At 35.8% G+C, this 24,899-nt stretch overlaps 2 protein-coding genes across 2 annotated transcripts; one reads left to right on the top strand and one right to left on the bottom strand.

The window, feature by feature from the left end:
- Positions 1-632: 632 nt before the first annotated feature.
- Positions 633-7,980, top strand: LOC145782036 (uncharacterized). Its single transcript, XM_082593770.1, has 9 exons — positions 633-731; positions 1,560-1,634; positions 2,813-2,854; positions 3,554-3,695; positions 4,184-4,415; positions 5,031-5,127; positions 6,244-6,382; positions 6,853-7,007; positions 7,772-7,980. Exons 1-9 carry the CDS (start codon positions 668-670, stop codon positions 7,978-7,980), a joined length of 1,155 nt encoding a protein of 384 aa, XP_082449896.1. The 5' UTR covers positions 633-667.
- An 8,558-nt stretch (positions 7,981-16,538) lies between these two features.
- Positions 16,539-23,026, bottom strand: LOC145778005 (insulin-like growth factor-binding protein 5). The gene is made up of 4 exons (XM_082589389.1): positions 22,537-23,026; positions 21,610-21,731; positions 20,974-21,081; positions 16,539-17,025 (listed from the first exon to the last, which is right to left on the bottom strand). The coding sequence occupies exons 1-4, from the start codon at positions 22,976-22,978 to the stop codon at positions 16,891-16,893; spliced, it is 807 nt and encodes a 268-aa protein (XP_082445515.1). The 5' UTR covers positions 22,979-23,026; the 3' UTR covers positions 16,539-16,890.
- Between the last annotated feature and the right edge of the window lie 1,873 nt (positions 23,027-24,899).

The following is a 24,899-nucleotide window of genomic DNA, read 5'->3' as shown; positions in this document are numbered from 1 at the left end:
TACGGCTCATCTGACAAGCACAATAATTGTCTATTTTTTTCATTACTTATTTTCTGATATAAACATTTTTCTATTTTTTCATGTTTAATGTGCGTTTTGACATTGTTTCAACCACGTTAAACTTTTTTTATTTAGTGCAATGGATTGTTTCGGATTTGAGTGCGTTTCGACGCTCGCGTTTGTTGTTTTAACTTTCTTCAAACCTCTTCCATGTTATGGCACGTGACATACTGTTTTGCCTGTGATCAACAAAAATGAAAACAAAAGTAACCGTGTGGAAGTCTCTTGCAATCCACAAGCTTTGCCTTCAGTCAGCTTGTTCTGTTGCTTGTTACACTACAGCGGGCTTGCACAGTCATCTGCTTTTTGTGGCATGACAACTACATTTTGTAAGCAGCTCTCAGCAATGAGATGCAGTCAGCACACCTATTAATGACGAAAAAGTACCAAGCTTTCTGTTATCTTTTTTTGTGAATGCTTTTGATGGAAAGCTTAAGCACCATCATTTCAAAGATTGTTTAGTTTGACCTTGAATACAAAAGTGTTAGACTATGGTCAGGGATATAAAACGATTATGAATCTCCTAAACATATTGTTATCAAAAAATTTATGTTTTCTTCTTGGCAGTTTTAACTCTGGGTGTAGGTTTAGAAACTCTTTATTGACAATGAGTGTCCCCACCGCGTCGCTATTACAATCTGTATCCGCAGGAATGGCAGGAGCAGCTATAGGTGAGTAACAAAAATTTCGTTTTGGAAAGGTACTGTGGTTACAAAATGAGGATGTTTCGGACTGAAATTTTGAGAGGACTTGTACATAAACAAAATTTCGAAAGTTTTTATTGGAATTGCGGTGCTATGCAGAGTAATCTCTTAAACGGTGATTGTTCCAAATGCTGTAAAGCTGTAGCCTAAATGGTTTCAAAAAAGCTGTAAATTCAAAATTAGTGTGTTCAATTTTGTTCAGGGCTGTTAGTTTTCGATTTAAAACGATTTCATTGTTTTTACTACATCATTAGCATTGCATAGAAAAGAATAACATAGGCTAATTACTTCTGAGTTGAGTTATAGTTTCAAAGTTTATGCATTAAATCAAGTTCCATAAATATCCAACTGACATACAAGTTATTGATAGACAAGCTATGGCTATAAATACCGAAAGGTAGTTAATCAACTTATAATTGGTGTTGATGACAAAAGTTGCTGTAAGAAATGAATGCATTGTTCTTTGTATGTACTGTAGCCTACTTTGGGCCAATTTTGCTGTAGGGTTTGTATTTTAGGTGTGGTATGTACATTCTACCTTAGGCAAAGTCATTTGATCATACGAAATAATTACTTAGATTTCATACAAGATCAGAGAAGACCGCCAACTTTTTGTTAAATCTAACACATATCTAAAAAAATTAAACAGTGAAGTTAAAACTTTTACAAATATTGCAGATGTATTTTAACAGTCACGCAAAAGCGCAGCTTTTTCCCACTAATACCGCACTTTGAAAGTGTTAAATGGAAGCGATTCTTATCACAAAATATTTGAATTATTCAATGTTTTTTCAGGTGTTGGCTCATCGCTGCTGCCTCATCATCATGCCAGTGCTTTCGTTGGTAAACTGCAGCACGGTCACTCTACATGTGAGTGTCTTGACATTTTTTTGACTAGCTTATTGCCTGAGAAGAAAGCTTTGCACTTAAATCATCGTATTCTGATGCGGAATGCAACTTTAGAAACAAGCTCTGACATTTCTCAAGTTAGCAAAATCTGTCCTTCCTGACGTCATCGTCTGAAGACGTTGAATCACGTCAAAAAGAACGTAGTTGCTAGCTGTGTCATGCTTGCTGCTTTGTGATATACTTTGAATTCAGTTTTGTTGATGTAATGAAGACCTGAGTTGAAAAATTTCAAAATGCGACTTGTGAAAAATGAAAAACTCCAAAATGTGAGAAAAAAACCTCCAAAATGAGAAAGCAAGTTAAAGTTCTTTGAACGTTGGTTAATCTTTTGTTTCTTTGCAAACACAAGCGTGTGTTTTAGTAAAAGTAAGCCGGTTTTTTTTCAATCAAATTTTTCCCCGGGACTGGCATTGACCATCATACAACATATTGTTAGTGATAATTCAATTTCCATAAAATGTACTTCTACAACACGGGTCTTCAATTGCTGTCTTTGATGGTGAAACTTGTCAATAAGTATGACACGTTTTTGCTGCGATTCTTTCGGTACATTTGCTTTACCTAGAGAAGTCTTACCGCAGACCAAAGTCCTCAGCCTGATAGTCAAGTGCTCAAACTCCCATACTGTTGGAATCACAAATGTAGCTTACTTATCTTGGATGACATTTAATTTTTTAATTGTAATGTTTCAAAGGTACAGTAGACTTGTCTTTTAATAAGTTATATCATAAAAAAATACGGTTGCTTTTACTAAAAAGTCACAAAAGTTTGTCTGTTAATTTATCTTTTTAATCTTACTTTTTCAAACATATTGCCTGAGAAGGTCAAGAAAATATTTATTCTTCAGCTACTGTAAGAGCCAGAAGTAGGCCTTGTAGTTACAACGCAGTCTCGCTCTTGAAAGCTTCACCTGTATTTATAAATATTAAGAAAATTACATCGATTACGCAAGCGATTACTAGAAGCGCACAAATGTTTAATTTTGAAAGCAAAATATTTCTTTGGATAGTTTTAACGCAGATGAAAGTTATACTGTAATTGGCATAAATTGTTTCAACCAACTCAGTGTAAGTGTTTACAATTAAAATTATATTTGAACTTAATTACTAGTTTTAAAAAGTTACTTTTATCATTTCTAGCTTCAGACTCCATGTCGCCGACAGGAGGTAACACTAACCAAGGTACGTGGCCTATAGATGAACATAGTTATATTTTTTTGGTTGAATTCAAGTGTTGCCAGGTACTTCGAGTCATATTTTGGGTCTGGAAAAAACAAAATTTGGGCTCTTCTTTCAAGCCTTTAGCTTGTAAATGTTGAGCCATGGACTACAACCTTCCAATGAAATTGCTCCATTAAAACATTTTTGATGTTTTCAATTAACGAAATCGTCCAATTAAAAATAATTATTTACTCAAATCAAGAATTTGTATATATCCTTTGGGCCATTTGCTACATTTATAATTCGAAGCAAACAAGATAGTTTTCCAAAGTGTTTTTCCATCTTTTTAACGTTATTATAAAAGCGTGATCTTTTTATCCATTTTACACTTTTAACCTTGAATAAGCGTTTCAGTTGCAAAGCGTTGTTAGATGGCTGTTAGTAATTATTACGTTACTTTAATTATTACGAGATATTGCCAACTGCTTAGTCAAGGTATTTCACAAATGATCGGCCATATGGCAGAGCAATGATATGAAGAACGGATTCAATTTGGAACTTTCTGCAAATTGCAATTAATGTCGAATTGTTGCAACCATTTTGTTACATCTGTGATGACAGCAAGCTGTGAATTGAGTTTAGATGAGCTTCTTCAAGCTTCTGGCGGGCGATCTTATTTCAATTCAAGCCAAATCATAATCACGTGTCTTTATATCCCAGGTTCTCCAGCAGATGGGAGCACGTGCTCAACTTCCTCCTCACCTTACCAGATCAGTCCTCCTCCTTCATCATCACCAATCATGATGTACTCCAATCTGAGAACTCCAAGCACAGCTTCTTTGCGCTCCCCTACTGAGAACAGGTAAGTCGAGGATGACATCAATACGAGAGTTTTCAACTGTTTGACAATGTCTACTCATTTCCGTGCTGTTTTTCCAAAGGATCACGATATCACAAAATTTAAAAAAATTTTACAATTTAAGGAGGTAAATTTGTGATAGGAAAATTTTATCGCTGTTTAAAAAATCCTGCTTTGGAGAAAATGTTTCTAGTATACCTTAATATAAAAAGCTGCTTGTAAGTCCAATTAACCTAGTAGGTAAAAATATATTCATTTGAAGCGTTTTTTAGCAATACTTATGACGTCATTTTGCATGTCATAGTTAAATTTGAAATAGCTGTACAATCTTTGTTGAATTTTTAAGTACAACGTGTTTCCTTTTAAAGTGAAATTCAGAGGTATCACTTCAAACAAATAAAAAATTCAGCGCTTCTGTCAAACTTTAGTAGAAATATTTGCATGTTTGTAAAATTTGTGGTAAATAAGTGCATTACTTTTTTGAACTGCAGCACGGCAAGCATCTCTTATGGTCGAAACTTCGATCCTTGGTACACAAAGAGCGCAACACCAAGTGACCTACTGATTGCCAGCACTTCGAATAGTTTCACATCTGCATCCAGTGTCTCCACTTCTTCTCCAGGATTTGTAGCCTCTAATGCTTTCCATCCCAGTCCATGGGAAGCGGCCTTCCACACTACGAATTCTTGGCTAGATATGCAAACTTTACATCATCATAACCAGGTACGGTTTAATGACTTTATCAATTTTAATTTGAGTTATTTTCTTGTTCATGTTTTATCACTGATTTGTTTGTTTAAAGGCTGAAATTTATCATCGACGCTAAACCTTACGCTGATTTTGAAACGATGTTGGGAAAACTTGCATTTTCGCTGTTTCATTTAGCATTGTACGGTCATGGTCAATTGTTGGCTAACAAAATGTTTACATGGTGAGATTTTAGTACAAAGATTGATCCATTTTGAATGTCAGCAAGCTGAAAAAAGGCCCAAGAAAGCTTCTCCTTGTTGCTTTTCATGTATTTTACAATCATGATAATTTAGTTTTAGTCAGCTATTTCATGTTTTAGACTGGTACTTATTTATATCAACCTGTATTTTTTTTAAATTTGACTTTAACTCAAATTGGTCTTCATTCACAACACAACTGTTGCTTTCAGTAAAATTTGTGTAAAGTTATTGTCCATTTGAAAAATCAAAATTTCAACTAAATATTGATTTCTCTGTACAGCAATTGCCAACCATGCAAACTAAAATATGCTTCATGCGAGAATCCGCCATTTTTACTCCTGATGGTGAAATACAATCTCAGTGTTAACTTTTTTACTGTGTTCTTTAGATGGCGGCTGCCTACAGTAACCCTGCAGACTACTCTTCGTTTACTTCTCCAGCTCTAAATTCTTTAGGAACTAACTCGACTCTACTACAATCTGTTGGTAAGTATACGACTAAAATGTCGTGTTCAATATTAACCTATGTGTTCTGCTGAATACGTTTTATTGTTGCGTAAACTCGCTAATTTTTAAGCTCAAAACTAGTTTGTGCCACGAAAATTGATTATTTCTGAAAACAGTCAAGTGGAAGTTTTAATTGTAGTTATCCCGGTTTAAAAGCCCTGTGTTCAGACTATTAAGGGTTTGCATTGATCGCAGGAGCCGACAAAGTGGCTTTACAACACTTGTTAATTTTTTTGATTCGCCAGTTGTATCATTTTGTTTATTATTTATTCTCTTTCACAAAGTAAGTTGGTGCATCCGAAGTTGCTGTCACTGCTCTGCTTTTATATTTTAAGACTAAACCATCAATTTTCTTTAAACACAGATTTTTTAAGAAAAACGTATTAAAACGTCATTTATACGCATGATAAACGTTATGCCCCGTAGCACTCTAGCAGCCGTTGTCACCATGGATCTTTTTAGGATCAAGATAAAAAAGCCATAATCTTTGATGGCTGCGATAATCGATATGCAATTGTTAATCTGAAAATGACTTTAAAACAGCTGCAAAAAAGCGTGACGAGTATTTTAGTTTGAAGTAAAAACGCCTTGTTTCACTTTTACATAACTTATCAGACATCAACCCTTATTGCGTTCTGCTGGTTGTTGCAACCTTGAATAAGTGTTTCTCTTGTAAAGCTAAGTTGGATGACTGAGTGAATGCAGGGCCGGATTTAGCTGATGGGGGGCCCGGCGCACTTTTAGATCGGGGGGCCCCGTGCAAAAATTTTTTTTCGCGCCGTCGGTGCGAAAAACCATCTCTACGTCTACATTAGCATTAATCCAGCACTGCACTACACAGCAATTTTCAAAAAAACTTCACAGGCTCAAAGAAGAAAACACACAAAATCACAGTTTTTCCACCTCGGGGGCCCTTCAAAAGGGGGCCCAGGGCACCTGCAGCCTCTGTCCCCCCCTAAATGCGGGCCTGAGTGAATATTTTCCGAGTAGGTATTTTCCAGTCGTGATATTTTCCGTATAGATTTTTATCGATTACCAACTTTATTACTTGAAATAAAATAACTCTTTTTTTATCATCATTTATGTTTCTTTCAGCCCCACCATCATCTTACGATTCTTTCAAACCCGTTTTACCCAGCCCTGTTTACCCAGATGCCTCCAATAGCCTGTCTTCCATGCTTCCTGCTCCAGTCATTGCTCCAGCCCCACGGAACTCTAGAAGATATTCTGGCAGGTAGGATGTTTAAAACGAGTAAAAACTTATGAAAAGCTATTGCTTCTAACGACTAAAACGCTTTTCAGAGGTTGCTATTTTGAAGTTGTACCAAAAAATCGGGTTCGCAAATTTACAAAAAGCTGTAATGCTCCAGCAAGGAGCAATAGTTAAAAAATTAATTCTGACCTACTTTACAATTTATTGCACCTTACATATGTCTAGGCCAGATAAATTAAACTTTGATAGAATATATTTACGGTTAGGCTACGTGATAATTTGAGTACTTTTACGAGCAGACGGGAATTTTTTTTTATGAAGCTTGAACTGGAGCTTAGCCTACAGTTGTATAGGAATGAGTTCCGCAGAAAATTTTACTTTTATGTCTACTGTAAAAGCCCTTAAAAAAACATTGCGGAAGTCAAATGACAATAAAACAACTCAGAACGTTGCAAAACCACGAATTTCAGCAACTTTTTGTAAACTTGCAGATCAAATTGTAATTGTCCAAACTGCCAAGAAGCTGAAAGGCTAGGTCCAGCTGCTGCGGCGTTCAAGCTCAAAGTCCACAGTTGCCACATTCCCGGATGTGGTAAGGTCTACAACAAAACTTCTCATCTAAAAGCCCACCTCAGATGGCATACTGGTAAGTGAAGCAAAAAAGGAAAAACAATATACTGTATCTGTTTCAGTTGAATGTAAGAAGAACCCCTCAAGAAAAGCAGTATGAGAAAATACCCTTTTTGATACAAAAACTGAAACTACTTTTTGGTATGACAACGATAGGCTAAATATCCTTGGAAAATGTTTAGCCTATCCGAGGCACATTTACTGATTGCTGTGTTAGTTGCACGGTCTCAGTCAACAATTTATTTTTGGTTATTTAATCGAATCCCGTCTCTCACCACTTAAACTTAGTTGTTAGATTGAATAGACTAAAAGAAGCTTATCTTCGCATTCACTCCCAAGTATGTCGATGAAAGTTTTGCTAAGATGCAGTCTCGTGCTGTTGCTGGGTGTTGAACCTACGTAAGCTACCTTCCAATATCAGTCTTCACCACTCAGCCAATTTGCAGTCAGCACTACAAGGATGTAAACCGCAAACACAAAACTTGCTTATGTCTATTATTTAAAACAGCAATATTATTTGCTTCATATTTTGTGAATCAAAAACTTAACATTTTGACGGAGAAAAAATAAATTTCTTCAACAAAAAACGCGATATCTCCTTGCATAGCGTGGGATATTTATTCAACAATTAACTTAGGCTACTGCAACCGTCAAATGTGGTTAGCCTAACTGGCATGAAGCTAGTTTTTACTGAAACATGTCATTTCGAAAACACTTTTACAGCTAAAATTTAATGTTTTTTGTACATTTGTTTCAATTTTATATTTTTTTTACTTTCAGGGGAAAAGCGCTTTGCCTGCCCTGTTTGCAATAAGCGATTTCAAAGAAGCGATCACTTAAGTAAGCATGTGAAGGCACATACAACCCAAAGGGAGGCCCCCTCGACCTGTGCATCTCCAGGGGAGCCTGGAGAGATGATCAACGAAAAGATCCTTCCAGCAATTGCAAATATCAAGTCGGAAGTTGTAGCTCAGCAACTTGTTAAATAAATCAGTGGTCATTGCCTTTAAAAACGAGGTTTCAATTATGGAAAGCCCCACACTTTTCTCACCGAAATAGAGAAATTGCAGAGATGTGGTGAGAGCAAGTTTTTATCAACTGACTGCCGTTTGAAGCTTAAACACAAAGTATATCCAGCCCAGTGCTATATTATTCACTTCTGTGCCTTGTTGATGTATTTTGATCTCGGTGATCGTCCAAACACTTTCTTTCAAAAATCGAAGACTGGAGTTCAAAAACTGCTTAAAAATCATGATTTCGAAATTTTTATGATGTGAAGATTGTGTAGTCATGTGTTAAAAGTATCCTTTCATGTACAAGTTAGTTTTGTAAACGACTTGCCTTGTCGATGTCACCCAAATTCATACAATATCGTTGAGTATACCGCAAGTGGTTGCTGTAGCTTGTGCACAATTTTAAACTTTATTTTTTTTCAAAAATTATTTTTTGTGACTTAAGTAGTTTTTAAACTAAAAAAGTCTTCAGTTATTTTATACCTGACCAATTCTCATTATAGTGCATTAAAAACAGTTTAACTACTATTTAAAATAGAATCAGATAGTTATCTAATTTAATGTATTCTACGCTTTGCTCTCATAATGGCGAGATCAGTTTTATCAATATTTGCTGCAAGTAATCTACAACCTTTCAAGCACATTTTTACCAGCCTATGCCTTTTTCACCTTTTTGCTACTAGCCTTGAAACAAAAACATTCACCAAAGAGTTTCAAGGCAAATTCAAGAACAATGCAGTTTTTGTAGCTTCTGTTGAAGCCAAAAACTTTCGACTTTTAACCTAATTTCCACTCGATGCAACTCAAAGTTAACCCATCTCGTAGTATTTGCCTTCCTACTGGTGTCTACCAGACACGTTGAATAAATCACCGAAACAAAACAACGCTCGAATATCTTGTAACAAACTGATAGTCCTAGGCTACATCGCAGGATGTAGGCTATATCCTGATTATATAAGATGCCTGGCCTGAGCGAACAACCTCGCTCAGTTTTTAAAGTTTATTTTTCTGTTAAAAAAACAATTAATGTGATATTGCTGTAGGTTACACGAAACGCCCTTTTTGGATAAATGATTGCTGCCAGTGAGTGTACGGTAATTGCGTTGTGATGATATTTTTGTGACGATTTTCTCCCCGATGTTTTATGATTGTAGTTTAATTGTTATGTAAAATGGCTTATTTTTAGACTACAACAGCGATACGTTTTTTATTTTCTGCTGTGTTGTTGGCCGAGATGTTACAACTTAGCCAGAAAATAAACAAATTCTGTGGAAATGTTTCAATTTTTTTGGTTGACTTGTTGTGCACCTGTTTTTGGTTTTTATAAATTTTTTTTTGTTGAGTTATCGGGATTGTGTTATATCGTGATTGTGTTGTAAGTGTTATAAAATAAATGCCAAAACAAACCAATTTGTTTGTCATCTTTCCCGGGCGGCAAGACATGACGACTTCGTATGTAGAGCAGTTTCAAACCTACTAATTAAGAGACCAAATTGCAATTAATTCTGAAACATCCGCATGTTTGAATTTGAGCTACGACATTAATTGGCTGTCACTGCTTCCTATTGTGATTTCGGTTCTTAAAAACATGCAATTACTGTTTAGGGATTAGTTGGATCGGCAAGCAATTAAATTTGACTGAAAAAGGCGGAAAGCTTTTTGTCAAAAAGTAATTTTAAAATTCCAATAATAGTGATGCTTATTGAAACAATCCAATGAACACTTTTGGTTCGTGAGACGAAATTTCAAAATAACCTACTATGGCCAGCCAGCCATTCGGGCTGTTTTACATTGATTGCAAAATGTGAGGTTTGTATATTCTCCGCTACTTAACATTCCGATGAATTTCTACATATGGAACCAATAGCGTACGCAGAAAATTTTCATGGGGAAGAGCATTTGTAAAAACAAACTGGTAGATCTTAAGTTAAACTGTGATTATACGATCCCTTAATTCTAATCCACGACATAAATGAAAGTAGCTTTGTGATAGGGCATAAAAACGTAGGGATGAAATTATATTAGTCATCAGAAATACAAAATTGTCGAGAAAGCTTCACGAGAATTATCTTTTTTGGGTCAAAAATTGCGTAAATAGCCTATGTTGATTTAAGGGCAACGTAAAATAAGTTATGAATGCAGTCAACTGTCCATAAATATCGCACAAGTTGGTCTTTTTTCTTCTGTTTATTTTTATCCACTGTAGAAAAAGATAAATCAATGAAGAAAAAAAAACATGTAAAAATCTTAGGAATACTTTGGGGCTTGCGCCTTTGTCAATATGGCGCCTTGACAATATATTTCACATCAGCCAACAGTAAAAAACAAGTTTTACATAAGTGTGGTTTTTAGCATCGTGAATTAGGTCCGGTCTCGTCACTGGCTCTCACCAAATCTTCAAATAGCCAGAGAGAAAATTGTGTTTAACTGCACTGATGCAGCATTTTGCAATAGGCCTATTTTGTTGAAAGCAAACTTCGATTGCTTTTGCTGAAACGTGATCAAATCACCATCAACTAAAAGTGCTTGATTCAAACCAGGATTTGTTTCCTTGAAAAGTTTCAACTCAAAAAGAAACAAAGGCAAAGAAATAGTTACAAAACAAACGTTTTAAATATACTTTAACTTGCTTGAAACACCGCAAAGCGAAACTAGTTTATATATCTTGTCAGGCACTGTATGTGCAAACCCCCGTAGTTTGAACTTCATGACACTTTCTACGTTATAAAGTTCTCATGCATTTCCTATTAGTTTCACGAGCATAATGAACCAAACTGTTTCGATTTCGACATGAAAGACCAAAAAATAATTCTGTCGAAATGAAAGAAAAGTTTCGTTTTAAAAAATTTTCAGCAGAAAAATAACTTAACAAAATCAAATCACATTGCAGATAAGCCAAGTTGGTCAGGTTAAATTTAAAGTGAGCGGTCCCAAAAAACGGAGAGAACTGTAGCCTGCTAAAATTTGACGAGACATCAGTGAAAAACAGATCCGCAATTCAAGCCTGTAGATCGCTTGTGTCGATAATAGCCTAGATCAGTGGTTCCCAACCTTTTTATCCTGTGGATCTTTTTAGTCGATGTTCAAATCTTGATTTCCCCCCTACTAGTTACCTAGGCTAAAATTCATTGCTTGTGATTTTTTGCTTTTTTAAAAAAGCTGTAATTATGATGTATCGTGCGCGGTATCTGTGACATCACATATGCTTTGTTCACTCTTTTCATTACTTATATACTCTCAACTTTACGTAGGGCCTATAGGCCTACTCTCTCATTACGTAAGGATACTCTCAATTTTTGAGTGAGAGATATGAAGTCGCCAAGGGGTAAAAAGATCTTTAAAGAGCCCATAAGTCCTAAAAAATACACACTGTTTGCAATCACCATAAACCCGGTCTTCGTTTGCCAAACTGCGTGGATCTTCACTTTTTTAGAAAGGGGAAGTATATTCTAAGGGAAGTATATTCTTAACTTATATTCTAAGGAAAGGGAAGTATATTCTAATCTAAGGGAAGTATATTCTAAAAGTTGAAAAAAAAATACTAGGTTTGTATTTGAATTGTTTCTGCAATTTTCAATAATTTACAGAGAATTTTTAAATTTTTTGCAATGTGCAGTTTATTCGCTTCTTTCTTCCCATAATACATAAACATCACTGTGGCAACGTTTGTGTGAAAAGCCTGATACTTGCCTGACGCTTAGTGGTGAAGATTACCACAGTTTGAAGATTTTTTCAGATGTCCAAACGGAAAGAAAAAAATCAAAAAAGCACAAAATTTTTGTAGTTTGTCAAAAACTTTAGTCATTTAAGCCATTTTTGAGAAAAAATACACAAAATTTGTAAACGTATTTTAAAAGACTGTTAAAAATGCAACAATTTTCATGTTTTGATTTTTTATCTGGCAGTTACCGTTCTCACAATACAGCAGTTCAAAATCAAAGCCTTGCTCAAGCTAAAGTCGAAAAAACATGCGTCAAAAAAGTATGAGAGTTAGGGTTTACCGATTGAGCAGCAAATAGGCTGTTACTGAGAGATACACTAGAGATATTTTTCGCCATCTGTTATTTAGGAAATCAAATTCGACTATTTTTGATCGAATTTGGACGCAAAGCAACAATTAACTAACTGGTAAGTATGAATATTGAAACATTTAATTTTGTGGTTGTAACTTGTATTCAGTTACATATTTGAAAGTAATTCGAATTTAAAATCATCAGCGCAACGCAATTGTAATGTCAATGATAATTTTGATGGTGTAATTGTAATTGAATTGAAATTGCATTAATTGTACCAACTCTGACTACAATCAGTATGTTTTTCTTTTGCAAGTTACGATTATTTTTTAGTACCAAGCTTATCTCGCATATTTTCAAAAATATTTTTTCGTTTACAGTAGGCTACATCAAAAAATAGAACAGTTTACTTACATTATTTGAGACAAGGCAGGAAAGACATGGTTGCCTACGAATTTTGCCTTTGCTCTACAAATCAAAGCAACAAAATATTGTTTCGTTGCTGTGGGTAAGTGTCGACAACACAAGAATTAACTCACAGTCGTAATCTCTGCACATTTACTCAATGAGATAGTTTCTAAAATTATTTGTCACATCTATTTTCAACATAGAAAGGTTCTGTGTAGAAAAAGCGACCCGCCTGGCGTCAGCACAAGGCTGAGTACTCTGGTACAGCGAGCATTGCATTTGGCTAATCATGCCATGCAGCCTCCAAGCTGGAAATGAAAAGGTTCATACAACCTATTCGAACCTTGTGCGCCCACGCGCGGTAAAATATGTTTTCATTCAACTGCTCTTGGCTAAAAATGAAAAAAAAATTAATCGTTTTGCTAAACTGTAGATTGTGAGATGATTAAAGTACCGTCTGTTTCAACTCATCTTGTATCGTTAGAAGAAAAAAAAATTTCCAGAGAAAAGTAAGAGAAACGAATATTAACAATCGCTTTTCATTTTGGCATCAACTTCCGCCTCGGTGTTTCATTGCAAAAACACCTGGTGCTGCCTACAAAGAAATTAAAAATTCAATGCTGATGATAACATCTTATACACGATTGTAAACACATTTGTCCACTCTGTTAGTCGGTTAAGCAACCTTATAAACAAACAGATCAAGCGCCGCTGGTTCGACTCTCAGGGTGTGCACTTGAGCAACGCACGTGAAGGATTGCTCTCCATTCAGCGGCATCTAATGGATGGACTAGTTCCCCGGCAACAAGACTTCAACAATCGGAAGCTTCACTCTGTCAATCTCGGTGACTGGGCCTGCGTCAGTGATTAAAAGCTTCTACAAGTATGCGAAACTGCCAGGATTAAGCTCTGCAAGAAGCTTTCCCAGTCCGAGGATAAAGATTCAATCAACTATCTGAACTACAACACAGCAAAATGAAGGAGTGAATGCCCAACTTCAAAGGTGGGCAGGAGAGCAATGCTCTTTGAGGACAGCTTTCTATTTATCGGCACCTAGTGAACGAAATGTTTACAGATGACAACGAACAACACTTCAGCAATAAGCAAAAACTTCACTATGTCAACCTCTGTGGCCAGGCCTACATCAAAGGTCAAAGCATCTTCATTCGTATGCTTAACGGCTTCCAGAAGTATACTCAATTAGAGAATACAGGTTTCAACAGGTAACCAGACCCATGAGTTTTGAAGTTGGACACAAAAGTAAGTATCACCGTAACCTTTTTTCAGGGTGCATCGGCTGCATTGTGAAGTACATCATTTCAGAAAGAGCAAGGGCTAATGGAAAACACCTCATTTAGCAGCAAAGTATTTCAACATGCAACACCACAGAAATACAAACCACTAGTGAGCGCTAAAGAACAATCAAGACCGGGTTGGGAAAAGTAAACGAAGTCGTTTCATTAGTTTGGTTGGTTTTAAATCTTTATCCTCGGACTGACAAAGCCTTGATTGGTTATTCCTGGTAGTTTCGCATACTTGTGGGGGCTCTTGAAGCAGGGCCGGTCACCGAGATTGGCAGAGTGAAGCTTTCCGATTGTTGAAGTGTTGTTGTTGGGGAATTATTCCATTCACTAGGTGCCTCTGAATGGAGAGCAGTCCTGAAATGCGTTGCTCAAGCGCACACCCTGAGAGTCGAACCTGCGCCGCGTGATCTTGAGCCAAGCGCGTAATCACTGAGCTAACAAGGCGGTGTTTTAAAATATTGTTTTATTTTCGTCACCAAACGTATCCAGGACGTAAAAAAACTACTAATTACAATAAACGATATGTCAGAAGGCTGATGAAAAGGTAAAAGTGCCAAAATCTTTATTGATTTACAGTAAATTGTGTATAAAAAGCTTTACGTATTACAGTATCCCACACAGAATCAAGCACCTTTTTCACAGAGCCCAGCCATTTTTAGAACACCATATAAGTCAACCTTATTGACAAGTTTATTTCTTATTGTGAATTAAACAAAATAAAGCATAAATCATAACAATGCAATCAAAATTAGCACTAAAAAAATGGAAACACCGTGTGCTTATTATCGTGTTTGTCAAGCAACAGGATCACATGGCTATCATGAACCATTTCTTCAAGCCCTTGGTGCTAGTTGGAAGACGGCCAACTTTTTCTAGATCCAGACCAAGAAGTGAATGGTTCATCAGTTGGTTGCTGCGGCCATTGATGATGGGGATGACCGTGATGATGATAGTGATGGTAACGATGGCGGTGAACAAGAAAATTTAATCTAATGTTAATAAATCATTTTGACATATCTGCAAACCTTCAATCAATCTAAAATAGGATTAGTTATGGGACCTAGCTATGCTGGGTGTAGCCTACTGCGTAAAGAACACGCTCAAGTTGTTGTTTACACGAGCTAGGTTTTGAAAATTTCCTTTTAAAGTTAAGTTGGAAAGTTTTTATTTACGATCAGTTTGTGGTTATTCAAGTTCTTAAGTGAAACTTGTGCATGTTTTAAATGTTGTTGGTTTGAATGGCTCGTAAACAAGGGTTCATCTGAGAAGACAAATAAAAATCTATGTGTTGACAGACAATGTCCATTCCATAGGCAGTAGAAACGTTTGCCCTGCGTTTTTACACACCATTTCCAATTACCCAACGATTCAAAAACCATATGAAGTATTAGCTCTTGGATTTGATGATAGCATCCTGTTAAACCTCCAGCTATGACAAGTTAAAAAAAAAAATTTTTAGCCAGTTGATGTGCTGATGAGCCTCTGGTACAAATATGTTGTTAACACCATTTTTTGGTTGTGTTTGTGTAAAATCAAGGCGTGGTGGTTTAAGAAAAAGTTGGGCTTTAATTTGATATAAACAGTTTCTTGCTGTTGTAGATGTACAGCATAGAACTAGCATTAATTAACGACCTATCGTTCTTGTGCTAAAATAACGAGGACTTGCTTTATCTTTACATCAAGAGCAAATGTAGATTTAATATTCCTTCTAGGAGTGCTAATTTGAAAGTTCTAGCGCCGTACGTTTTGATTGTGCTATCGTTTGCCGCTGTCAGAAATGGGTGGGATCAATCTTTCTATGAAGACGGTAAAATGCTAATTTCTGCTTCTGTGTCGACTAAGGTTTTCATTTAAAATTAACTTAATTAAACTAGAATCTTCAACAACCATGCTATATCTATCCGCTGAAAATTTATGGTCCTCCGGGCAGTCGTTTTCTGCACCTGCTTGTGAAACCTGCTTGTGAAATTGTGTCACTGCTTGTGAAACCTGGACATAATTTATTTATATAGTACCGCCGTGACATCAAGCGTCTTGAAAACTTCCAGCAGAGGAAACTGTTTCAAATAGGCTACTAGGCATTCGTTAAAAGGATCGTCTCACCAACGAATCAATCCTCGTTCGTTCTAGAATGTCTGGCCTGAAAACCACACTGCATCACCACCTCCGCTGGACAAAACATGTCATACAAATGAACCCAACTAGGTTTCCTCGAGTAATGCTTATAGCCACGTATCACTGAAGCCATACAAACGGCACTGTTTTGCTTTTGTGCCATTTTCACTGTAACGAAGTGGCAAAATTATAACGTTGGTGTACAGTTTTTGAGATGAAAAAAGTTTCTGTAGGCTAATTCTTCTGTTGTTTAGGAATAAATTCGGCCGTTTGTGTGTTATCACAGACACATGATTGGATTCGTTTTGATTCATAACTTCTTGTGTTTGACATTTTTATTGAGATAGTTTTTCAGTCATCCATCGGAGTGAGATGGACATAAATTTCTTGAGGCATATTTTTAAAAACGTTTGTTGAGCGAAATTTTCTGATGTGATCTACAGAACTTTTTTACTCCCTGGAATCGATAGCTGTAACTTTTGGATTGAAAGTGCCAACAGATTTTACTTTCCTTAGTTTGTTTTTCTTTTATTCAGTGACGTTAGAAAGAAAATATTAAAATGGAAAAGCGACTGTCGGAGAACAAACGTCATTCAACATGAATTAAATTGGTATTAAAACGTTATATTAGTAAGTTATTAAAACATCTTCTTTGGGTGGGCAAGATAAATTGGGGACTTGCCCCCCAAATCACCCTTCTCCGTGGCTACGTCTCTGCTGTTATTGCTTCCAAAGCAGCTCTCTTGTATAATTATAAAGAATAACGTTCTTAAAGGAGGAAAAAAGACATGGTTGTTTAAAACTTTATTTGGGTTTACGACAAAAACATTCTACGACTAGTATTTATATAAATAAATAACGAAATGAATAAATAAAGCAAACAAAACTTAAAAAATAAATAAAGACTACAAAGTTGACAAAAATAAAAAGCCTGGTAAACTTCAAACAAAACAGATGCAAATAATTATCCTCTAAGAGGTTCAACTCAAGAGTTTTTGTAGTGAGATCAAATATTGCCATGACTAAAGTCTGGCTATCAAAATTTGTTAGTTTTCGGTTTCAATATATCTGGAGCAAGCAGTCCAGGATGGTTCAGCTTCTTCAAGAAATCCAGAAATATCTTCTCCTTGGTTGTTGACACACCAACATCGGCCAAGCTCTTGCCCAAAGCTTGTTTCGCACTGAAATCAAAAGAATAATTCAATTATTTACAAGATAAATTTCTTGAGTTTAATCAGTGCTCTAAAAGCAAAACGGAATCGCAACACATTGAAAAAATGTACGACAATGTTTTTGTGATATATTGTGAGTTTGCCTAATGTCAAGAGACTTTCTCTTCAATTTTGCTGAATAGGCCACAGGCACACTACCGACAGAAAACACAAAAGAGTTACATTCATTATTGTAGGTATTGAAACGCTGGTCAAATTTTTCCACGTTTTTCAAAACAACCCCTTTTACATGCCCGGGTTTAGGTGACATTGCGTTTTTCAGAGCCACTGGTATTGTATTACCTTTTGCACAGGGTTTTTCGCCAAATACAAAAGTTACACAAACCATTGATTATTATCAATCCACAAAGCACCACGTGAATGATGTAAGTGCCAAAAAATGCTACTACGCGTCATAGCTTGAATGAAATCATTTTCTCTTCAAGGTTTTTGTCAGGTTAGTAATTAGGTGATCACAAAATTGATATCTTTGTTAATAGAGGGCGGCAACAAAAGTGGCACAGAAAAAGTTTCTTGATAAGAACTTCTTAAAGCTAAAAACTTAAATGGGATATAAACCATGGCTACCTTGAGAAGGACACGACATCAGTCGACACGGTCAAGATCTGCCTCAGACAAACTGGCTGTCTGGATTAACACCCCGAGGAAGAAATGATAATAACGATGTGGAAACAAGCCGCCCGTAGATGACTTATTTTACATCATCATTAAATTATTGCTAATGAGTCAATGACGCGGGTGAAAAAAATTGTACGCAAGACTAACTTTAAATTGTTTAACTTTATTTTGAAAACATTACTTTAGTATTTTAGAATCACTTCGCTATTCCAATTATAGACCTTAACCAATCTAAAGCAAACTAGAATCACAAGCATAAAATTTAGCACGACCATCTTGGCGACGTGAGGCAGTGGCTTCGTTTTTGTTTTGCCTTAAAAGACGCTAGTTGTTTATGCTGAATACTGAAAAGTTTGGGTGTTCATCAGGACAATTATCGTTTCTAGCACTAGTTGCTACGTTCATCTGATGAAATTGAAAGTAAAATTAACAACAAACAAGATGGCTTATTGCTTCACTGACGTTTCGCGCACCATGAGGATGGTGCGCGAAAGCTCTGAGGATGCGCATTGTCATGGTGCGCGAAACGTCAGTGAAGCAATAAGCCATCTTGTTTGTTGTTAATTTTACTTTCAATTTCATCAGATGAACGTAGCAACTAGTGCTAGAAACGAGTTGTTTATGTTTTAATCTTCAGCAAAGTTGAACTGAAGTTTAACTAGCGATTATTATCACTGAGCGAATGACCTTTCGTGCCACATGAAACTAGGCAGCGTTTCGGTTCATTGAAAACTCAGACGATCTCGTCACGATCAAAACTGTGGCTTCGACATGTTACGTCATTTTTTGTATAGCACACAAACCGCCTTTTTATTGGTTTAAGATTCCGGTGGGTTTTACCCTACTGCGAGGTCAAGTCTGACATGCAGGTTACATGTCTGTAAGTAAAGGTTTGATCGACGTAAAAAGTAATGTAGATTGTTGACCTATTATGTTTGTTGTTACAGAAAAGTCCAAATCCATTTTAAAGAGAACTTTTTCCGAGGCTTACGAAGGCGAATAAATACATGTAACTCTAACTACTTGCGCATCGAATTATCTTTAAGACAAAGAGACAAAGGAAACAATGGTCTAGGTGTAGCAGATCCCTTGATCTTATCATCAGAACGGAATTATCAGAAAATCGCAAACGTTCTCACGTTTTGGAAGAAAACTACTTTTCTTTGTATGACGTTGACTTTGTTGATGTAATGATTCAATACCGTGAGGTCATACTTAGATGATTTTTCTTGTACAGAAAATTACAGGTTTTTAAAGGTATATTTCGCGGTAAAAGAATTTTCCATGTGTCCTCAAACATAATTGTATCAATGGCTTCTTTATATCTAAATTAAGTGTTTACTAATCTGAAGACAACTGTGACATAGCCAAGCCTAGTGTTTATGTTAATATCTTTACAAAAAAGACCCAAGATACCATCTGCTACGTACGTGCTAAAGCACAGCTGTGCAACATGACCGGGAGACAAAACTGTCACAAAATTTGGTTCAATGTAATGGATGTCTCTATTTTAAGTTGCCAGTGTAGGCTATTTTATTTTGGGTTTAAAAAAATGTTGAGCTTGTAGTTGTGTTAAGATTCAAAGAAAATAAAGGGGCGTACCAGCAAACATCTATATTCTATAGGATTGGCCCATGATAGGCTACAAGAGAAGAATCCCCAGAAGATACGCTGAAGAGATCGCAAGATCGAAACACTGGCCACTGTCCGTAGTTACTTTTAAAAATGTCTTTTTAGATATTATTTTTAAAGAAATAAAAAAAGAATCAAAAGTCATACAAATTTCACTTTGTGTGGAGCTACACGTATTTGAGAAGTTACTGTTATTTTTTATTCACTTGTAGTTGTGTGCTTGCAATTTCTAAATCTTTAAAGCAAAAAAACTACAGTAAGTTTTATAGAATCGATCATAACACACAAAAAGTTCGATTGGGAAAGTACTAACTTATATAAATTGATAGCCTACAGATTTTATTGTTTGGGTTAAAATTGTGATAATTAAACTTTATAAAATGTTTCTTTGCATAATAATATCAATATTATAGCCTACTGAACGCTACCACTGAAAAGTCAACACAAAAATATCGCCAATCTTGCATGTTTAGCTTTATCTCTTCTTGTATATTTAAGATTACAAGATTTTGTTTATCTACTTATGTGAGATTACAAGAAAAGCTAAATGGCCTTTTTACAGGAAGTTTTAAATGTTTGGAGGCTTCAATAACAGACATGGTGTAACAAAATGGTGTCCTTAAATATTCTTATTTTCACGTATTAAAAGGTAAAGGTGGTCCCGAACTTGATTCAAATGTCGAGTATAAGAAGATAATGTTCTCATTGTACTAAGCTTTCGGCACTAAGAGGAGTAGGGTGGCCAGTTTCTTTCTCTCGGCCGCCTTTCCTGCAGCAATTATGCCACCCAATTTATTACGCCCTAGGTAGAGGTGAGCGGTGTTTTCCACAACTAGCTGAAGCAGGGAGTCGAGCCAGGCTTGCATAATTTGAAAGCCAGCGCCTTCACGTATTAAGATCTAATTTAAATAGTAAATTGACTTATAGGCAATTGTCACGGAAACGTTACTCGTGGAAAATATAGAAATAAATCTACAATTTAAAGTAACAAAAAACTTGGGATTTTTCTCATTTTTTTTTATCTAGCTCCTCAATCTGTTTTTCAAGAGAAATAATTTTAAATTATGAAATATGATCCTAAAGTTTGCGCACAACGTACATCTATTGACGTGCAAAAATTACTTAAGATACCTTGTTTCAAATTTTTTTACATTATATGAACTTTAGGGCCCTTTAATTGCTCAGTATTTATGTGTTTCAGAAATTTAACGATTGAAACAACATGACTAAGGTAGTGAATCAACTGTGCATAGTTTCTAAATTAAATCTTTACTAACAAGTATTAACCAACCTGTTTTCAACAGGAGAGGTGGATAGCAACGCTGGAAACAAGAGGGGGGGGGGGTCGGAAGCGAGTGGAATTTTAACCACAGATGAGATAAATTTGCTGTTTTAGAATGCCGGACTCACACGGTCTAACCTTAATATTTTAACACGATTTGTAATGTTGCATCTTCTTTCTCTGACGTTACGTTTATAATTCCTTATTTTTATTATACTTAAGATGATGTCGAAAGCCAATATTACCATCTGCGTTGGTCACGCAAGTGGCCCAGCACTTTTAAATGGACTTCCAACTTGAAATAAATATATCATAAAAACTAAAATCTTAATTTCAATTAAAAATAATTTTGGCTCAAGATTTACCTGCAGGACATCGTAACCAGAATCGTTGCAATTTGGGAACCACTCGAAGCGAGAAGGGCTTACGTTGTATGCTAGTTTGACATATTCCTTATGTGCTTGGCATGGTTGCTGTATGAAGACAATAGAAATAATTAATTGTAATAATTCAAACTCATCTCTGCCCAATGGTGAAGAAATTATTATTCTACAAAAAAGTAATAATTCAGCGCGTGAATTTATCTCGTTTTCAAGCATTGAAATTTTGCCAATTACTTGAAATGAACGTACAAATGGGCCTCTATCAAATAATGCAATACCATTGCGCGGTAGAAATTCTATTTATTATAATACAGCCTTTGTCAAGTACAGTGATTTTAAATCTACTTCTTTTATAATATTTTTTGAAAGTATTATTCAATTTCAGATCATCCAATGGAGGATTTTCTGCCTGACAAAAAAAGGTTTATGAAAAAAACTTATGACATGAGCATTTGAGCAACGTCAAAATGCTATTCAGCACCTTTTGGACTCTTGGATTTCTTAGCAAGCTCGTGTTAAACAACGTCACTTGAAAGGGACAATTTATTTCCGGTTCCACACATCACTGATAAAAAAAAAAGCAATCGACGCTCTCAAAAAAATTAAATAAAAAATTACCGTGAGAAGGTCAGCAACAGGAGATGCAGGAGGATAAGTTCGTCGAATCCTGGATGGATCATCATCGCGAAGAGGAATTATTATAGGATGTACAATTGGTTCGCTTGTGGGATCTGAAGATTCTATAAACATGACAGTAGTTAGGAGCATACTAAAAGAGAAGTGCCCACTATACAGAAACGAGTAGGGCTGTATTGTGCTACATTCCAATACCGTAGTGATAATTTATGTATGGCGTTTTGGTAACAGAGAAAACTGCATTGACTTTCTCCCTTTGCTCAAAATCATTCTGTGTGAAAAAAATTGTGAAATTTTGTGGCTTTGCGAAACAAAATAAAACAGATAATTGTTTAATAAAAAAAAGCATTATCTGACGACGATTACATTTAACTAGTCATTTACTTATTTAAACACAAAACTAAGCGCATATAAACAACATAAAACAACTGTACTTTTTATTGGTAGGAATGTTTTATCGAGAAAAATGAGACTGACATTTGTGAACATTGCAGAAAGAAGTGACAGAAAAGCTTGTTCGTTTTTTTAGAATGTTGCAAGCGGTGGTTGTGGTATAAATATAAAAGTTACTATAACACCTGACAAGGATTGTCATCTTATCACAGTTGAACAATATCAAAGTTTCAGTTTTAATACAAAACTGTCCTTGTATTAAATTATGTTACGCCCCTATTTAGCAAAGAACATAAAATACATATATTGTTGCGTGTTCTTTTTTCTGCTGCTTAAATAATATCTACTTTGCTAATGTTATCAAAGTTGTCGATGTTGAAATTATTTTTTAAAGGAATTATATGCTGTAGCTATAAAGTAAAACAGCTGATAAAACATATAAATACATTCCGATGCAAGGTTTCAAAAAAATACATGCTACAATTCTGTAATTGAATGTAAAATTGCTAAAGGTACCTGCTTCACTGGCCAATTCCTTTAAGTATTCTATATACGCTTCGTCAGAGTACTGACTGCGGTCTACGCAGTACAATTTTGCATCTATTAGCTCCATGGAATCTCCGTAGAGATTGAAGTCTTGGAGAGTAGGACCACACGTCAATCCAGTCTTGCATTCAAAGGCGTAGCATCTTTCTCCTTCTTGTTTGGCGCACATCTGGCAGCAGCCTTCGCGTGGCTCTTGTACTAATTCACAATCTTCATTTTCTTCGATATGTGGACAATTGTCGTAGTCGGTTGAAGAGCAAAGAGAAAGGCTGATCTCAACCACTTCAGAAGACTCTGGAGACTCTGAAGACTCTGGAGAATTTTCAGTAGAAGTGGAAATAGGAAGAGCTTGTATACAAGTTGGAGCGAGAGATAGAGCACAAATAAATGATATAAAATAAACTGTATTCATTTTTATTGAAGATTTTACTTTTTAAAAGCTTGATTATAAATAGTTAAATATTCTGAAAAAATTAAACGTAATGCATTTGAAATTTTCTTGCAATGTAGCAAAAATAGACTTTCAGTTTCAACTAGTATAGTTGTTTTACATTTTGTTTAGCAATTACTTGAAGACATGTTAATTTCTGAAAAACGCTTCCGATCTCTCAATTTTGAACATTAAAAAAAATGTTGTCTCCAACGTACCGAAGAGAGGAATCACGTACCAGATAAGATCTTGTTCAACAAATCTTTTTGTTAAACAGAAATGTCTAAAAATTTACCCGCTTACAATTTCGATAAACTAATCATATAAAAGAAGAGTTACAAGACTGTTGAAAAAAACGAAATTCAAAGCAAATTTTAACTCCCAGCTGATGCTGAACTTTTCTTAATTATCCTTCATAAGCGATTTTAACAGTCTTTTTTTAAAAAGACTGTTCGTTTTGCAGAAATCCCAAGCTTCGCAGCTTAACTGCTGAGTTGAACTTGACTTCTCGTGAATCAACTCATCTTCTTTGACGCTTGTTGGAATTGCGGTGATCACTTAGTGTTCTTCGTTTTATATCAACGTCGCCGATAAAAACAAAAAAGGGAAATTTTTCAGTGAATTAAAGTTTCTTTTTTTCTCAAAGCTCTTATCTTCTTTGCGGAAGAAGTGGAAAAAAATGTTTGATCAGTTCACAGTTCACCTAAACTATTGTCCCAGTCTTAAGCCTGGTCTACACTACAAGCCCGAAAAGCGCAAACGCCTGCCTTGTCCAGCCTCGACTGACTAAAAACTGTCTACACTGGCAAATTTGATCTTGCGACCGTGTGCATTCAAGCGCTAACAACTTCACTTTCTGCTTGGTTACGTCAACTGGCTGGAAATTCACCTTCAATTGATTCAAACTTATCAATCAAACGCATCCATCATTGTACTGACACAGTGTAATAGGACAACTGAAAATAATCTAGAATAGTATTGTAGACCTAGAGCTATCCTATAACTTGTAGAGTTGAACACTGCAATCAATGCAAGGCTAGCAGGTAGGCCAACCCAAGTTTGACCAAAATCCTGGTGAAGTGCTACTTGAACCTGACCAACAGCTAAAAATAGTTTGAATCCGTTTAAGAGGTAGGACCACCATACTAGCTGGAAGGTCAACTTTAATCATACCAAAAGCCAAGTGAAGTGCCACCTTAACCAAACTAACAGCTAAGTAGGCCTATGTAAGACTTTTTTAAACCTAACCTTTTAATTTTTATCTACACACACCAACTAATTACCTATTAACTGAAACAGAGTACCATCTTTCTAGAAAACTGAAACTGTCTTTCCACCAAAGTCCCACAACATGCCAAGACCTGAGCTCAAACTAAATTCTGCGCCAGAACCTTGGTCAAGCGAATCTCTCCAGAGCGTAAAAAAAGCTCGCGATGACCAGACATTTTCAGGCCGAAGGCGGCGCTGTTGCCGAGAGAAGCTTTGTGTTAAATAAACAAAGAATGCGCCACGCTCAGCTCAAAATATTTTGTAGTGTAGACCAGGCTTTAAGCTTTATACAAAAAGACGCTTTTTATTTTCAGAAAGACTTTTATGATATCAGCAGTAAAACCCACAATTAGTTTGATCACAACAAATTCAGCAGCATAAATATTTTGCAATGAGGTAGGTGTCCTCCAGTGCAACAGCACAATGTTAATGTAACAAAAAGTAATATGCTGCTCATTGCGACTCTGGTCCTACAATGATGAAATCACCAAAAAAGTCAGTTACCTTCCTTGTAAGCTACAGCAACCAGTAAATGGCAAATAAACGGTAGCCTGCACTCTTCAAATAAAATAGACAGCATTAATAATACTGTTAAAAACAAAATATAACAAAAATAAGCATTCCAGTGCGTTAA

Source organism: Aplidium turbinatum, chromosome 1, assembly GCF_918807975.1.
Source record: "Aplidium turbinatum chromosome 1, kaAplTurb1.1, whole genome shotgun sequence".
NCBI lineage: Eukaryota > Metazoa > Chordata > Ascidiacea > Aplousobranchia > Polyclinidae > Aplidium > Aplidium turbinatum.
Note: the sequence above shows the minus strand (reverse complement) of the source record. Positions and strands in the feature narration are given on the sequence as shown.

What these genes read in the sequence shown, in the direction of transcription:
- LOC145782036 (XM_082593770.1), top strand. Translation starts at nt 668, where the DNA reads ATGAGTGTCCCCACCGCGTCGCTATTACAATCTGTATCCGCAGGAATG. An exon ending in AATGGCAGGAGCAGCTATAG is followed by an intron (nt 732 to 1,559) that starts GTGAGTAACAAA and finishes ATGTTTTTTCAG; the next exon opens with GTGTTGGCTCATCGCTGCTG. An exon ending in CTTTACATCATCATAACCAG is followed by an intron (nt 4,416 to 5,030) that starts GTACGGTTTAAT and finishes TGTGTTCTTTAG; the next exon opens with ATGGCGGCTGCCTACAGTAA.
- LOC145778005 (XM_082589389.1), bottom strand. Translation starts at nt 22,978, where the DNA reads ATGAATACAGTTTATTTTATATCATTTATTTGTGCTCTATCTCTCGCT. An exon ending in GGAATTGGCCAGTGAAGCAG is followed by an intron (nt 21,732 to 22,536) that starts GTACCTTTAGCA and finishes TCATGTTTATAG; the next exon opens with AATCTTCAGATCCCACAAGC. An exon ending in CTGTTGCTGACCTTCTCACG is followed by an intron (nt 21,082 to 21,609) that starts GTAATTTTTTAT and finishes GTCTTCATACAG; the next exon opens with CAACCATGCCAAGCACATAA.